Source organism: Haliotis rufescens, unplaced genomic scaffold, assembly GCF_023055435.1.
Source record: "Haliotis rufescens isolate VD_foot unplaced genomic scaffold, xgHalRufe1.0.p SCAF_4, whole genome shotgun sequence".
NCBI classification, from domain to species: Eukaryota; Metazoa; Mollusca; class Gastropoda; order Lepetellida; family Haliotidae; genus Haliotis; species Haliotis rufescens.
Genome location: NW_025964112.1, coordinates 38,415,289 through 38,430,683, shown reverse-complemented (window position 1 = coordinate 38,430,683; position 15,395 = coordinate 38,415,289). Strand labels below are relative to the sequence as shown.

Here is a 15,395-nt window from a genome sequence, read left to right as displayed (position 1 = left end):
TTGTAACATCTCTGTCCACACAAGCAAGTGTTCCCTGCACCAGTCTTTGTGCTTTTGTCACCTGAGACAAGTCACAACTCTCACAACAACCAACCTTAGTCTGCATCTTGATTCCGGCCAGGATGACTGGGTAGTGAGCCGTCTGGACGATCTGGTTGAGGATCCTCATGCACTGCTCTGCGGGGATGGCAGTAGACAGGGTGTCTGCACATGCCTCTGCCGACAACACCACCTGCAACACAACATCACCCCATGTAACATCTGGTCACTACTGTGGATAGACTGTCAATGTCCCAAGATCAAACAATTCAGAATCAAGTCCTGATCCCATTTGCAGTTGTGTTTAAGAATTCTTTAACAGCAAACCAGCTTAATATAGGAGGAAATCACAATGTGACACAGGTCATCGAGGTTTGCTGTTGAAGTAAACCCAACAAGCCAAAAAATCTGTTCCTGCTCACTCTTTAAGATTAACTTTTTTCTCTGTGATTGTGCGCTTGTGCATGGAGTACTGTGTATGGTATTATTAAGTATTGAATGACCAAGGGAAACAACTCTATGCCACATAACCCCTCTTACGAAAAACTTAGACAAGGATAATACTGTATGAAATGCAAGATCCTTGTGCTGTTTGTGTAAACCGACAAGACACCGATCTTCCCTTTCTGACATAACAGAAGGGTGATTATTGATTAAACATGTATCAACATTAATGCCAAGCTATCATAGACATTCACCAGTACTCCCGTATCTCACAGACTGAGAATGTCGGTAGATATTTCCATAGTAACATGTAGGTGTTGTTTTTACCAGTCACGGGCCCCCTGCTGCGGCAAGTGATAAAGAAGTGAGACCTGAGAAGTTGCGGAACAAAAACCGCATCACACAGCCTGGTCTTGCACAACCATCTCGTGTTCACATACTACAAAAACCACAGAATTGTGTGTCCACTGATCCACGACATGTGTCAACACATGAGTGACAATTCACAAATCTGAAGTTGTTGCCTCAAGAGAAATAATCCAAACTATCTCAGTGTCTATCACAAGAAATATTTCAAATGCGATTCCTACATGACAGTATCTTGGATTTAGGATTCTCTTCCACAGACGAGCAGGTAAGATAACGTGAGTAAAGGGCATGAGAGTGTTCCTCCTCACCACAAGGTGTCAGCCTGCACGGTGTCCCGCTTACTAACTTCATGCCAAGCTAGCAACCCGATACCTGGGGAGTACTAGTCAGTAACTGCCAGTCCTGGCCAGGAGATGGCACATCAACACGACACTTGACTACAGTGATACTCTGTCAATGAAGATGGCAAGATCTGGGTGTCTGGCCTTTCATAGTCTCCTCATCACAGTGTGTACAATATTTGAGTCTTTGAAGACACACTGGACCGAAACTTGGCTCACAGAAACTGAGCATCTAAGAAGTGAGACTACAACCGGGCTGAATATGTTATCCCAGTTAACCAGCACCTCTCTATCAGAGTCAGGTGACCATCTCCCCTATAGAAACATCGGGAATGCTACTAATCTAAATGCAGGTAGTTTGTAGTTTAATGCCAACTCTCAAGAACATTTCAGCGATATAAAGATGGTGGTCTGTGAATAATCAAGTCTGGACCAGACCATCAGTGATTGAATTGAGAGCAGTGACCCATCAGGGTACGGTGACACGTAAGTCACCAAGTCTAACCCCCCAATCTATTAAGTCGACTCTTGCAACCAGCATAGGTTCCCATGGAATGATCAATGGACAGTCATCAGAACTTCAGACTGAGATAAGATGTGAGTGCCACCGAATATCAGACAGGACAAAAAAAACCTTGTTGAATCAAACTCCACTTACTCAACATATTTTCTAACAGACCACTTAAGAATCCTTGTCAACCTTACAGTCTAATATCAGATTAACAGTGTCTTCACCTACAAAAGTTATCAATAGTCACCATGTCTTAAGATGCCTAAGAAAGTTCCATAGCAATGAGACTGCAGATTGCCTGGGTCTCAAACCACTGCATACTTCAAAGTAGACATGTAACCAATAACACTGGTGAGCAGTTTCTCTGATTAACACGACAACACCTATCAACAGTATCCTTTCTACATAAAACCAATTTTTTAAGTTTCAAGATATAAATTCCCGAACCTAACAAAAGCTAATCCTCATTTCCTGCATGTGTACAGTAAATCTCCAAGCCTCCACTTCCCTCCACCCCAAGTTTAAATCAGTAAAGTCATACCCCTACCAGACATGACATAAAAGAAGAAACAAACCAAGTATTCAGCATGAAACTTGAAGCAGACGCGACTCCTCCTCACATCATGTGCCTCCTGCATACAATACCAACTAGTATCGTTAATTAGACCTTTATAGAGAACCATCTAAAACTGCCTGGGTGTCAGGTTGTGTTGCTGCCTCTAGCATTACCCCAAGCTATCATCAAATGATTTAGAACATCTTGTACCAAAGCTGTGTTTGAAGACCTAATTGCATATATCACGTATAAAGTACATAGGGCTAAAGTAGACATCATGTCAACCTGCAGTTCCCATCCTTTTAACCCTTCACTGATCAAAGTGATTCAAACCTGTCTCTATCACACAGTTTTGATTTCTCAAATTTGATGAGTTTGGTATCAAATATTGTTGTTCGGCTTTCACCTTTCAAACTGACGAATTGTAATGTATCAAACAATTCATCCATCGTCTACATGGAGACAGGGCACTCAACACCATCAACTGCCTCACCCAACCAGAGAAGAAGCACATCACCTTTACAGTAATCAAGAAGTTGTCATCCATAAATTGTGTCTACTTTGACCTTTCAAACTGATGCCAATGAGAAGGGACCATCAACAATATATTTTAACATAACACACATTTGTTTAAGAAACCTCAAAATAACATACATATTTTAAGAAATATTTCAAATGTAAAATTAACATTTATTAAATTTTAATTTCACTTTTTTACACTTTTTCAAACTTTGCATTTTCCTTATGAAGTGAAAGAATGGTTCTTGATTTCTAATCTTTTAAATCCCATCAGTACCGAGCAGTAGCAAGGGTTAAGACAATGTAGTGACCCGTGTACCAAGAAGGTCGCCAGATCATATTAAACTCGGATGAAAAGGTAATGGGTAGGGATTAATTCCCAGTGAACTATGTGACTGTAAACTAAATGGCCATAGGACACCCTTCCTTTATGCTGGTGTGAAACATGAGAGATGTGCATGGGTTGTAAAGTCACTACCCTCACTGTAGTGGCAGGAACCTGTAGGGTCACAGCACTAACTTAATATTCTCAAAACTGTCATGTGTATCAGTACCCACAAGTTTCGTCTTTATATTAATGTTTATTGAAAGATGTTAACATTCTGAACTGTACTTGTATGGTTGGTTTGAAAGAGGCGCTGTAAACATCCAATAGTACACTCTGAAAACTGATTATACATTTGCATCCTGGAGTGAGTGAGTGAGTGAGTGAGTGAGTGAGTGAGTGAGTGAGTGAGTGAGTTGCATCCTGGAGTGAGTGAGTGAGTGAGTGAGTGGGTGAGTGAGTGGGTGAGTGAGTGACAATATCACAGTGGGGAAAACCATGTATGGCCTTCACACATTGTACCAATGTAAAATCACACCCTGATGATATAGGAATCAAACCATGGCTACCCCACCATCTCCAAGAGATACAGATTATGCATGGCAAAGTACCTCTTTGGCTGGATCTTTGTGAGCCTCAAGTATTCTCAAGATGGTCAATTCGGAGTAATCCTTGAATCGGTCAGGCTGCTTCTTTAGAATCTCTCTCAGAACTTTGATGGCTAAAGCTCGAATCTGACTCTGTTGGTCAAAACAAAACATATATTAGTTAGTGTGCAAGTAATAAGTACCAGTTTCCTAAATACATTGAAGTTGAACAACTATCTGTTTGACATGAGTGAGTGAACATTGTTTCATACCATCAGCAATATTCAAGCTTTGTCATGTCTGCCTGTAAAGTTTGTCTGTTTGTTGTTTAACACTGCACTCAGCAATATTCCAACTATATAACGGTGGTCGGTAAATAATGGAGTCTGGACCAGATAATCCAGTGATGGATATCATGAGTATCGATCCACACAATATGATACGATGACATGCATCACCCAAGTCAGTGGGCATGACCACCCAATCCCATAAGTCGCCTCTTACAACAAGCATAGTCGCAGCTTACAGATAGTATGGGTTGCTGAAGACCTATTCTAACCCGGATTTTCACAGTGTTGCCTGTAAGGAACCGAGTTGACTGACCAGTGGTTGAAAGCATGAACAAAGACACATTGTAACTTGATCATCATCAGTTGGCTCCTACAAACACTGGGAACATGAACCTACTATGCCCCATGGATCTCCACAGGTAGAGACAGGTAACACTACAAGACACATCCCCAACAAGAACCATCATCACAGATCTACTTGCTGGCATGAAAATCAATCGCCAATGAAAAGTATGAATGAAGTATTCGCAAAGCATAAGGTCTTACATCGTTGTCTCCTAATGTCTCTAGCAAGATAAGCAGTATAGTCTTGAAGTGCTCATCCCACAGACCGAACTGGTCATCTCGCGTGATCTCCATCAAGGTGATCATTGCTTTCTGCCGCTCGGAATTCCTGGAAAGAAGCCCATGAGTCAGTGAGTGTACAACAAGACAGGACAAGGGGTGTAACAATACGATGGGATTGCATTACGTATTCCAATACTATGGGTGAGATACGATCCGTATCCTGATGTAGTATTTATATTTCATAAATTGATATCCTTTCTTTTTGCAGGAAAATCACAACCCTGAATCATTTGTTTTTAAATTTCAGAGATCAAAGATGAATATTGAAGGGCAGAAAGATATAGACAAGAGGGCAGTGTGAATGTTATGCTTTTCACAGCCAATTGGAAATACTGTAGAATCTGTGTAAGCTGGTTGTGGAACAGTTCGTGTTATTATTATCATATGTTACAACAATACAACTTGTAATGTAATGTATCTTATGTATCATGATACAGAGGTCATAAATGTAATGTAATGTTATGTTATGTATTGTATTGTGTTATTATTACCATATGTTTACAACAATACAACTTGTAATGTAATGTATGATATGTATCATGATACAGAGGTCATAAATGTAATGTAATGTATTGTATTGTATTGTATTGTATTGTATTGTATTGTATTGTATTGTATTGTATTGTGGGCCTTGTATCGGGAACAAGACAGTATCACCGTATTGTTACACAACTAGACTGGGTAGTACCGTACTTACGTTATATCGAACTGTGCCAAATGAATCAATAATGTGTGAGGAAAGCTGTCATAGGTTAATGTTTTTAATGACATAATCGGAGCACGAACTTAATCTGAAAATCTGTTTTCTTGTCCTCTGTAAATAAGATGTCTCAGAATACTTCTCCGAACTTTTTTGAAAGGACATTCGTCAATATCATTTAAAAAATTGAAAAACATCTTGGGACATTTTGGATGACAAACAGTCAATTTTCAAGAAAAGGCAACCCTTCAACTTATTCCAGGATGTGAGAATATACTTACCGTTCATTGTGATTGGATAATTCATTAAGAATTTCACTGATGAGTTCCCCCTGGTCTGGTGATGAGCCTACAACATACACAGAGCAGTCAGTACCAGTCAACACTGTTATGTGACATCCTACTTCAACACACAGTATCTCCTTCATCAACACAGCAGCCACAGCATTGTACCTCCCACACATGAACTTATTGCAGTGCTCATCTATCAGTGTTATATCATGGTACAGTGGCCAGTATGGTACACAGTTGCTGGGGCGATAGAACTAATATGATATACAGATGCTGGGGCGACAGGGCTGTATCATGGTACATAGTTGCTGGCATGGTACATAGGTCCTGATATGATACATGTTTGGGATGATGATACACAGATGCTGGGGTGATAGGGCTGTATCATGATACATAGTTGCTGGCATGGTACATAGGTCCTGATATGATACATGTTTGGGATGATGATACACAGATGCTGGGGTGATAGGGCTGTATCATGGTACATAGTTGCTGGCATGGTACATAGGTCCTGATATGATACATGTTTGGGATGATGATACACAGATGTTGGGGTGATCGGGCTGTATCATGGTACATAGTTGCTGGCATGGTACATAGGTCCTGATATGATACATGTTTGGGATGATGATATACAGATGCTGGGGTGATACTGATAGAGCTGTATCATGGTACATAGTTGCTGATATGCTACACATATGTTTATGATACACGTTAGGGCCATAACATGATACACAGATGTATCATGATGGAGCTACAGGTCATTGATGTGTGCCACAAGCACAGGGATGGTACTGACAAACCAAGGGTCATCATCAGGGCAAATCTGAGATTTGAACACATGATCATGACAGTCACAACCATGCAACAGTGACCTACAGTGAACATATCTCTACTGGGCCACCCTCGCCAGATATATGATGACATACAGTTGCTGGTGCGACACTCAAAGACTCGGAGAAACTTCTGTTTTATAGTTTGGTAAGATAATATTTTTGAAAGTGGGCTTCTAACCTAACAGAAGCATGGCACATACATTCAAACATGGAACATCTTGACATACAGGCTATTTCAAACCACAGCATGACATGTATTGTACTGAAAAGCCCTGAAAAATATTTATGGGGTTGTGCATAAAAATGTATATGCAACAAGTCTTGTATATCAAGGATCAAGATCTGCATATGCACTTGATGTTGCCTATCAAATCTTCAAACTGGCAAAAGAAGATTCGGAGCATGTGAGGGAAGTATTAAAATTAATTTGCCATGTGGAGTAGCTGTGAAATGCAACACATTGATGAAAGATATACCACAAAAACAAAAGATGTCTACACCTTTTCCAAGACATTCAATCATATATGTCACAAACACTTTATTCTGGCCGGATTGACAATGTGATGGATGATGGATGATGATGATACAAATAAATCAAACATTATTCATCTTTTACAATGACGCATGCAGGCAACGTGACAGCATCTCAGTGCTACAGCAATCGAAAACATTCATGCTCTAATCTATACAAGCATCACTTCCAATTTCAATGTTCAAACATGACATGTCAAGCCTTCTCGACACTTACGACTTTTTAAACGTATTGCATCAGATTAATAATGATTGATTGCTGGAAAGCTTACAATATTAATTATACAGGTGGATCTAAATTTAATCCGGATTCTTACATACATGCGGGCCATGCAACTTGACAAATTATCTAAGGTGGGTCAAGTTGTTATTCACTGAAGCTCCCATAAAATACTAGTATGGCTCGTTTGGAAAACAGGGAACATGCCAGGATGGTTTCATGAAGACTTGTGGCAAACGTCTGTGTGCAATTCAAAGTTAATCTCAAGTTGAGTTCATAACAGTGAGAAATGAAGAAAGTGACGACATTCATTGGTAGTGGTGACAGTTATCAGTGTGTTTGAAGTGATATTAGAGTGAAATGCAAACTACACAGACAAGAAATGAGAAGTTATAAAATTTTGTCTGGAGAGCACAAATGGTTAATAACACACACGTTATAGTTGAAAACCTGCTGAAATGTACAACATGTGTTCAGCTGTTGTGGACTTAATCTTTTTCTATCATGAGCTAAATATGTTGAGTGTAATGAGATCATACAAATTGTACCAACCTGTGCACGCACGTGCAAATTTAGAAAATCCATTCTTAGACTGACAAATATTTAGATAAAAACTTTATCATGAAATTACCAAGCGGAAGCAAACCTTTTCACATAAGTATATTATATATATATATTAAGAAGCACCTATCAAGGAATAATGTAAAATTGACCAAATTATTTCACTGTCACTAGACACAAGGATTACTACCACAAGTCATATCCAGATATCGATCATGTAACTGACATCCTCAATTGTGTGATCTGTCCACACAGACATCAATATCAGGGCAACATGCTTCAGTACTCTCACCTCATCCCAGGGAGCAGGGGGAGGGAGGGGTGTTTTGCTGCTAGAGGGGCCCCAGAGACACAAGGTACCAGTACCCCACACAGACATGCCTTGCACCAGAGGTGATGAAGACAGTGGTAACAAAATTGATAGTCTCGTCTTTCATCCAACAAGATTCACAAACACATACTTTTCCGCTTTAGGTAGGGACACTGATATTTCATAGCTATAACTTATTACCCGGGTAAAAGGAATAAAATTTTAAGTAGGACACTTATTATCATTTACATTACTAATTGAGTTTTAAGTGAAGTGTCTGGTGATTTGTATGACAGGATAACCCCAATGAATTTTGTAATGAATCTCCCTTTGCAGATAACATTTCATTTTATGCTTTCAACATGTAGATTCAATAGCAAACTTATTTTATAAACTCTCCAAGATTATGTACTGTATTTGCCATAATAAGCACCCTGAGTGCTGAGAAAATTGACTGGGGGAGAGGGGCTCTTATTAAAAAAATACAGAAGTTAAATTTGATGTAAATAGAGAACAGACTTCAAACGTTCATGAAATTAAAACCTTTTTGATAACACACTTTCTACACTTCTGTATTTACAGTAAATACAGGTTGGTCTAGAAGTTGGACAGGGGGCACTTAATATGGCGAACACGGTATTTCAATTCTATAAACAAAGACCAACATCCTATGTATTTATATCAGGTCGTGTTGGTCTATCATTCAGTAGGTGCTGATGAAGGAACTCCTGCAGAAATAACAGGGCGTGTGCATCTTGCTGGATGAGACTTACATTTACTTCAGACACAAGAGAAATGAAACAGAAACAAACAAAAATATCGATTGAATGATAAAATCCTCACCATACGAAGGGGACCCTAGCAACAGGGTGTGCCATGGAGCTAGGGGGAAATCAAGGGTATTCAAAAAATAATTACGACAACTCTCGAGATCTCTCTGGGGAAAAACTGAATAGAAAACACCTCGTTATGAACTAATACTAGGAGTCATGGACAATACCACTGAAAATAATACACAACACTACTGTAGCAAATAAAACCACAATATAAGACCAGAATCACCAGACAAAAACATTTAGATGATGGATGATGAGTTTGTAAGTGTATTATTGTGCATACACTACGGAGTGGAACTGGCCACTACAGGCTACAATGGAACACATTATTATCATGAATCATAATACTTTTACATCATAACCTATGTCAGCAGTGTCTCAGCCACATCACAGCAGTTTGTCATCATCGGTGGTTACGTTTTCTGGCAATCTCATTAAAATCTGATCTAAGTTCTCGCTGCCGCTAAACAAAGATCTGAGGACATCCCATTAAGGGTCACGTCAGAACGTCCTTTTGCAAACATGGCCTCCAACTGAAACGACTAACAAGAAGTCGACATCAGCCAATTAGAAAGCAGCTTTCTCAAGCTTTACGGCACTCATTTCAATCTGGCGACTTCCATTTGAGGCTACGCTTGAAAAATATGTTGACACAGTTCTTGATTAATTTTTTAAAAACTGAACAAACAAACATTCCGGAATGTCTTCTACATGGTTGCGATTGTATGGCAGTGCTTCCCACAAACTGTGCAACGCCTCCTCCGTTCAAATGTTTCTCCCATGGAAGCGAGAGATAGACGATAATTTTGACAGAATCAGTCGTACAGGCCGTAACTGTCGTTTTGAATACCCTGTGTTAACGTTTTCCAGGTTGCATGATTAGAAAACACATTCCGACTGTCACTTTCATGATCTGGTAAGCGACACTCTGATTGGTCAGATGAAAGGTTGTTCTGACGTGACCCCTAATGATGTCCTCAGATCTTTGTTTAGCGGTAGCGAGAACTAAGATCTGATTTTAATGAGATTGAGTTTCCAAGAGCATGGTCCCTTAGCCCACAGCAATGACCAACGTCCAGCCCAGAGCTGTCATTACCAAGGTGACATACTATAGTTCTATCCAGTCTCACTGGCAGTTACACGATTCACCTTCTAGCAAAATGGCATTTTTACCTGATGTAGGATTTTCATAAGCTTGGTTTAACACCGCTTTGAACAGTATTTTCAATTATATCACAGCGTGTCAACCCTATCTCATCAGTCGCCTCTTTAAGACTTACGACAAGCAGAGTCACCTCTTACGGCAAGCACAGGTTGCTGAAGACCCATTCTAATCCAGATCTTCACAGGTTCCAAAGTGAGCTACGGTAGGTCTTAAACCTTTCCCACTTTGGCAAAACTCATGATCATAGGCATGGTGCTGATAAACCTAGAAACATCATCAGGAAGAATCAAATTTACGACCATAGGTTCCTGGCAAGCAAGGGGGCGCAACTCTGCACAGCTAATTGCAGTGCATGGGCCACCCATGCCCCTAACAGGAAGCCACTGATTCCTGGCCATGTCACTGCTGTGTGAAGGCGTTCTGAAGTCGCAACGCACTAGTTCTCAGTTGTCATCATCACATGACAAGCATGTGGCCAGAGAGCTGCTAGGAACCACTGTTGCCATGAGGTATATAATTGTGTAGAAACTCCCTTGTAAATCCATTTGGACAGATCTAATTCCTAAAGGAACACTGTTGTATTGTGACTGCTGTGTCACCTTCACAGTTTGGTCACAAGTAATGAATGCCAGCATGCAAGGTATATTTTGTTGATGCAGTTTGACGGAGTAACACACACCATTTCTTTTTAATCTAAAGCATATATAACTACATATTAAAACTACATCTATGAAAACGTCTATTCTAACTCATGAATCTTGAAGCATGAATTATATGACAACCAACCCTCAACAGCTATGAACAGCGTGTTGTCCTTCTCACCTTTATTGAAAAAGTCATTCTCTCCATCATACACTGCCTCAGCCAGGGCAAGCTTGTTATTGTACCCATTCATTGCATTCTGAAAATAGAACATGAAGACAATGTAAACTATTATTTGTAGGTTCCTGAGCTAGGGGAGAGAATGAGTGTGGTCAATAGGGCTGGGACGGGGCACTCTGAGAACTGGGAAAGGGCACTCCGAGGGCTGGGAAGGGTAACTCGGAGGCTGGGACGGGGCACTCCGAGGGCTGGGACAGGACCCACAAGGGCTGGGACGGGGCACTCCGAGGGCTGGGACGGGGCACCCACAAGGGCTGGGACGGGGCACCCACAAGGGCTGGGATGGGGCACTCCGAGGGTTGGGATGGGGCACCCACGAGGGCTGGGACGGGGCACTTCGAGGATTGGGATGGGTAACTCCGAAAGCTGGGGAGGGTAACTCGGAGGGCTGGGACAGGTAACTCGGAGGGCTGGGCTGGGTGACTTGGGCAAAAAAAAGAAAAAAAGTCTTGTCATGTAAATTTTCAGGTTTTGCTTATAAAGATTACTTACAAATTGGTCTTACAAGTTGGTCAGGTGTGCTTTTTAAATACATCGAATATGGTATTTCAGTAATACAACCAATATGTGTTAATATTAGGTTATTTTGGTCCAGCATTCAGTAGGTACTATTGAAGGAGTTGCTGCAGAAGTAACAGTGTGTGCATCTTGCTGGATGAGACTTACATTTACTTCCGACACCAGAAATGGAAATAGACACAAACAAAACAAATGTACACGGCAACATCAGCATGGCGTTCTAGACGCTTGTGGACAACTCACCCTATTCCTGACTTCCTCCTGGTAGTGTGAGGGGTTATAATGAAGAGACCTCTTCCCACCATCCACAGCATCGGGACTGTCATTCCGCAAGTCCTGAATCCCAGAATCCTGTGATGTGAACTCACGTTTCTTTTTAATATCATCGTAATGGTCCAGTTTGCTGTTTATGCTAAGATTTTGGATATCAGCAGAAGTCTTTTTAATGGAATTGTAAATGTCCTCTGGGTTCAGGTTCTCGGTCTCAAACTCGTCTGGATGGCCGATACTTGACCGAGAAGGTGGCCTGCTCCTCTGCTGCCCAGGGCTGGCTGCATTTCGGGGAGACAGTACATCCATTGGTTCGCTCGTTGTGCGAATGTGGTTGTGTAATATCTTTGTGGCACCATCCTTCAAGAAATATTAATTTGTGTTACATGCATTCTTTGTCGATCAATAGAATTATTAGGCACTGCTGCTTAATCGGTGGGAAGTAAATAAAAATCTAATCCTTGTTGTTTACTTCGTTACATAGGAGGTGAGCTGAAATGGGGTTTAACATCGCGTCCAAGATTATTGCACTTATATAGCGACGTGTCGTTACTTGGAAGCTATACCACCTGCATGATTAGATCTATTCTCTGAATTCAACAACTTGACTTGATCAGCAATCACACAAATAATGATAACACAGGGTTTGACATAAACAGAACTCTGCTAGTCCACGACTAGTAATGTTCAGAAAGAACTAGTGACATTTCCTTGTGGACTACCACTTTTACCATTAAGCCGATGTCAACTCTGTAAAAGATAATTATTCCAGACTTGTGAAAATAATAATTCATTTTTACCCCTTAACACTTTAGCTAAAAATTAATAATTTCACAGGCCATATTTCTTCTTGAAATTGCAGTAATGTCATACTAGATTGTTGCAATAGCTTATTTACATGAAAAATATTGATTTATTGACCTGATTTATCAACTTACATAGCCCGATTCTATTGACAAGTGTCCAAATTAAGCACATTAACCTTAACAAACAAATCCTGGAAGCAAGAGTGTGAACAACTTACTTGGAATGCTTTGGGCAGCGCTGATAGCATGAGGGAAAACTCTGGGGCATTCAAGTTGAACAGGCCTATAAGAACTAACTGGGCAGCCTGGAACAGACAGGGAACACAGGAGTCAGTTGGGATTGAAGCTGCTTTGACCAGCATTTCAGTCTTATCACTGTGTCAGCTTGATGTGGGAGGACACCCAGAAGCCAGGCAGCCTCATGTCTAATGTCTACCACTTCGATGAAACCCAAAATCATGGTGAGTGAGTGAGTGAGTGAGTGAGTGAGTGAGTGAGTGAGTGTTCAGTCTAACACTGCTTTGAACAGTATTCCAGTTATATCACGGCGTGTCAGCTTAATGTGGGAGGTGAACCAGGGTTCGAACCCACAATCATAGGTTTCTGTTGTGCCCAAGGGATGCAACTCTGCGAGGACTGCTTTACCTTAGACAAATAGGCCCCCCTTTCCCCCCCAGAACAAATGACATCGTAAGCATCTTTAAGGAGATATTTAAAACAATAATTGATGTTATGGAGTAAATCAATGATGATGGTACACATCACTGTTCGGAAGCAAGTGATTGAGTTGTGTTTTACACTGATTTTAGTATTATTTATTATTATTCCAGCTATCATTGTGAGGAACATCAAACATGGGCATCACACGATTTGGGAATTAAACCCGGATTCGACATGACTGGCCAATGCTCAACCTCTCAGCTACCCACCACCTATTTACACATGACTATTCAAATGAAAGTTCACATAATGATATACCATTCAGTCTATGACACAAACATCACAACCCAAGGCAAACTTACTTTTCTAACTTCTGTGTTCTTTGGTTCCGTTGTCCATGTGATGATTCTGGAGACTGCTAACCGAACATCCATGGTATTTACAAAGTCGGAGGACGCCATGTGAATAATCAGACTATTGAGGTAATGCAACATGGCTATCTTAACCTGAAACACAGAAGCAAACAAGGGACGTAACTCTCCAGCCTCCACAACACAAATATCACATCTTGCTGTAACCAAATCTTATCATGCAACAAAGTCATGACTGATATCAAAACACAGGCAGATCTAAATGATATCACAATGTAAGTAAGGCTGATAAAAGGCTACGTGGATATGTTCAAAGAGCACAGCATGAAATTTGAGAAAAATGACTTGTCTATTATAATTAAATGATGAATTCTTTAATTTATTTGGTCTCACTGAGGTAAAAAGTGTATATAAGTAAATGACGCATTCCACAGTGTGTCAGCTTAATGTGGGAGGAAAGCCCGAAATAATGCAGGTCTCAGACGTTTACCACTTCGGTGAAACCACGAGCACAGGTATGGTGCTGACAAACCTAGAAACATAATTGGGGCGGACCGGGATTCGAACCCACAATCATAGGTCTCTGGCGTGCCTAAAGGACGCAACTCTGCACAGTGAATAGTGGCGCCTAAGACTACTGGGCCACCCGTGCCCCCTCATAAGATGAGCACTACTTGACAACCATTTGTTTCTCATCCACAACACCTAAAGGGGGCAGATAATAGAGGCTCCATCAGCTACTGCCAATGTATGTCTGGTCTATTACATGACAGGCATGATATTGTCAAGTCAGCAGCTGACTCGGCAAGAAAATGAGTGAGTGAGTGAGTGAGTATGGTTTTATGCCGCTTTTAGCAATATTCCAGCAATATCACGGCGGGGGACACCAGAAATGGGCTTCATATATTGTACCCATGTCGGGAATCGAACCCGGGTCTTCAGCGTGACGAGCGAACGCTTTAACCACTAGGCTACCTGACCGCCCCAGCAAGAAAATGAAATAGTGTGTGTCTCCATGGCAGTTGAAAATGCTGTACATGTTTCAAACGAATTCATTTCAATTCATATCTAGGATTACCCCTAAGAACAATCCTTACAGAAAATATAAATCATTAATGGTTTTCAGTTAGAAAACCACTGAAGTGGCTTCATCTCTTAGTCACTTGCACTGCTTACAGTATTTTCTAAAGAGCATGTGTTGAAGGAATAACCTCCAATGCTTTACCTTGCAGTGATTTACCTAGACCTGTTTAAAGGCCCATATTCAGCCCCAATTCTGCAGCGAATGTTTGTAAAAAAATCCCAAATTGGAATTAAACATTTCCCAGTACGTGTTTCTTATGTTACAGCTTCGTAGTGGTGACTTGTCTGTCACTGATAACAGAACCAATGCTGAGGAAGATGTTTTAATGCTTAGTTTAACATTAATGCAATGTCAAAATTCTTTAATTTGGGGCCAACCATTTGATATTATGGGGGATGGAGGGCTGTGATTTTGTAGAAAAAAATATGTTGTCCCCAAATATTTGTGAATAAAATAATTATGTTTCATATTGTTTGAAAACAAAATGTCTCCCACAAACATTACATTGTTGCAAAGCATTTATTAGAAAAAAAATATTTGGCTCATAGTTTTAATTTAAAAAATGTCTGGTGTTTTTTTTCAGAAGTAGGTGAAAAAATTACAGACATCAAATGGTCGGTCGCTTACTTTAAAACATATCCCAATTAAGAGCAAAACAATTTTTCACAATTTGCCTGGCAAGGGCACTTGTTAGAAATCCTAGATAAACCACTGTCTTGATTAAAAATCACTGAGTCTTCTCTAAA

At 40.5% G+C, this 15,395-nt stretch overlaps 1 protein-coding gene across 30 annotated transcripts in view; it reads right to left on the bottom strand.

The window, feature by feature from the left end:
* Positions 1-15,395, bottom strand: part of LOC124134678 (CLIP-associating protein 1-like) — a 154,423-nt gene that overhangs the window by 3,965 nt on the left and 135,063 nt on the right. For 27 of the 30 annotated variants that reach the window (XM_046499641.2, XM_048382546.1, XM_046499631.2 and 24 more), the window contains 9 exons: positions 13,557-13,700; positions 12,753-12,839; positions 11,702-12,088; positions 10,880-10,958; positions 8,900-8,938; positions 5,590-5,656; positions 4,528-4,654; positions 3,716-3,844; positions 95-232 (listed from right to left, as the gene is read on the bottom strand). In XM_046499641.2, the coding sequence (XP_046355597.1) occupies positions 95-232; positions 3,716-3,844; positions 4,528-4,654; positions 5,590-5,656; positions 8,900-8,938; positions 10,880-10,958; positions 11,702-12,088; positions 12,753-12,839; positions 13,557-13,700 (1,197 nt within the window). The remainder of the gene's footprint in view (positions 1-94; positions 233-3,715; positions 3,845-4,527; positions 4,655-5,589; positions 5,657-8,899; positions 8,939-10,879; positions 10,959-11,701; positions 12,089-12,752; positions 12,840-13,556; positions 13,701-15,395) is intronic. The other 3 variants (XM_048382548.1, XM_046499635.2, XM_048382545.1) reach the window with 1 other exon arrangement.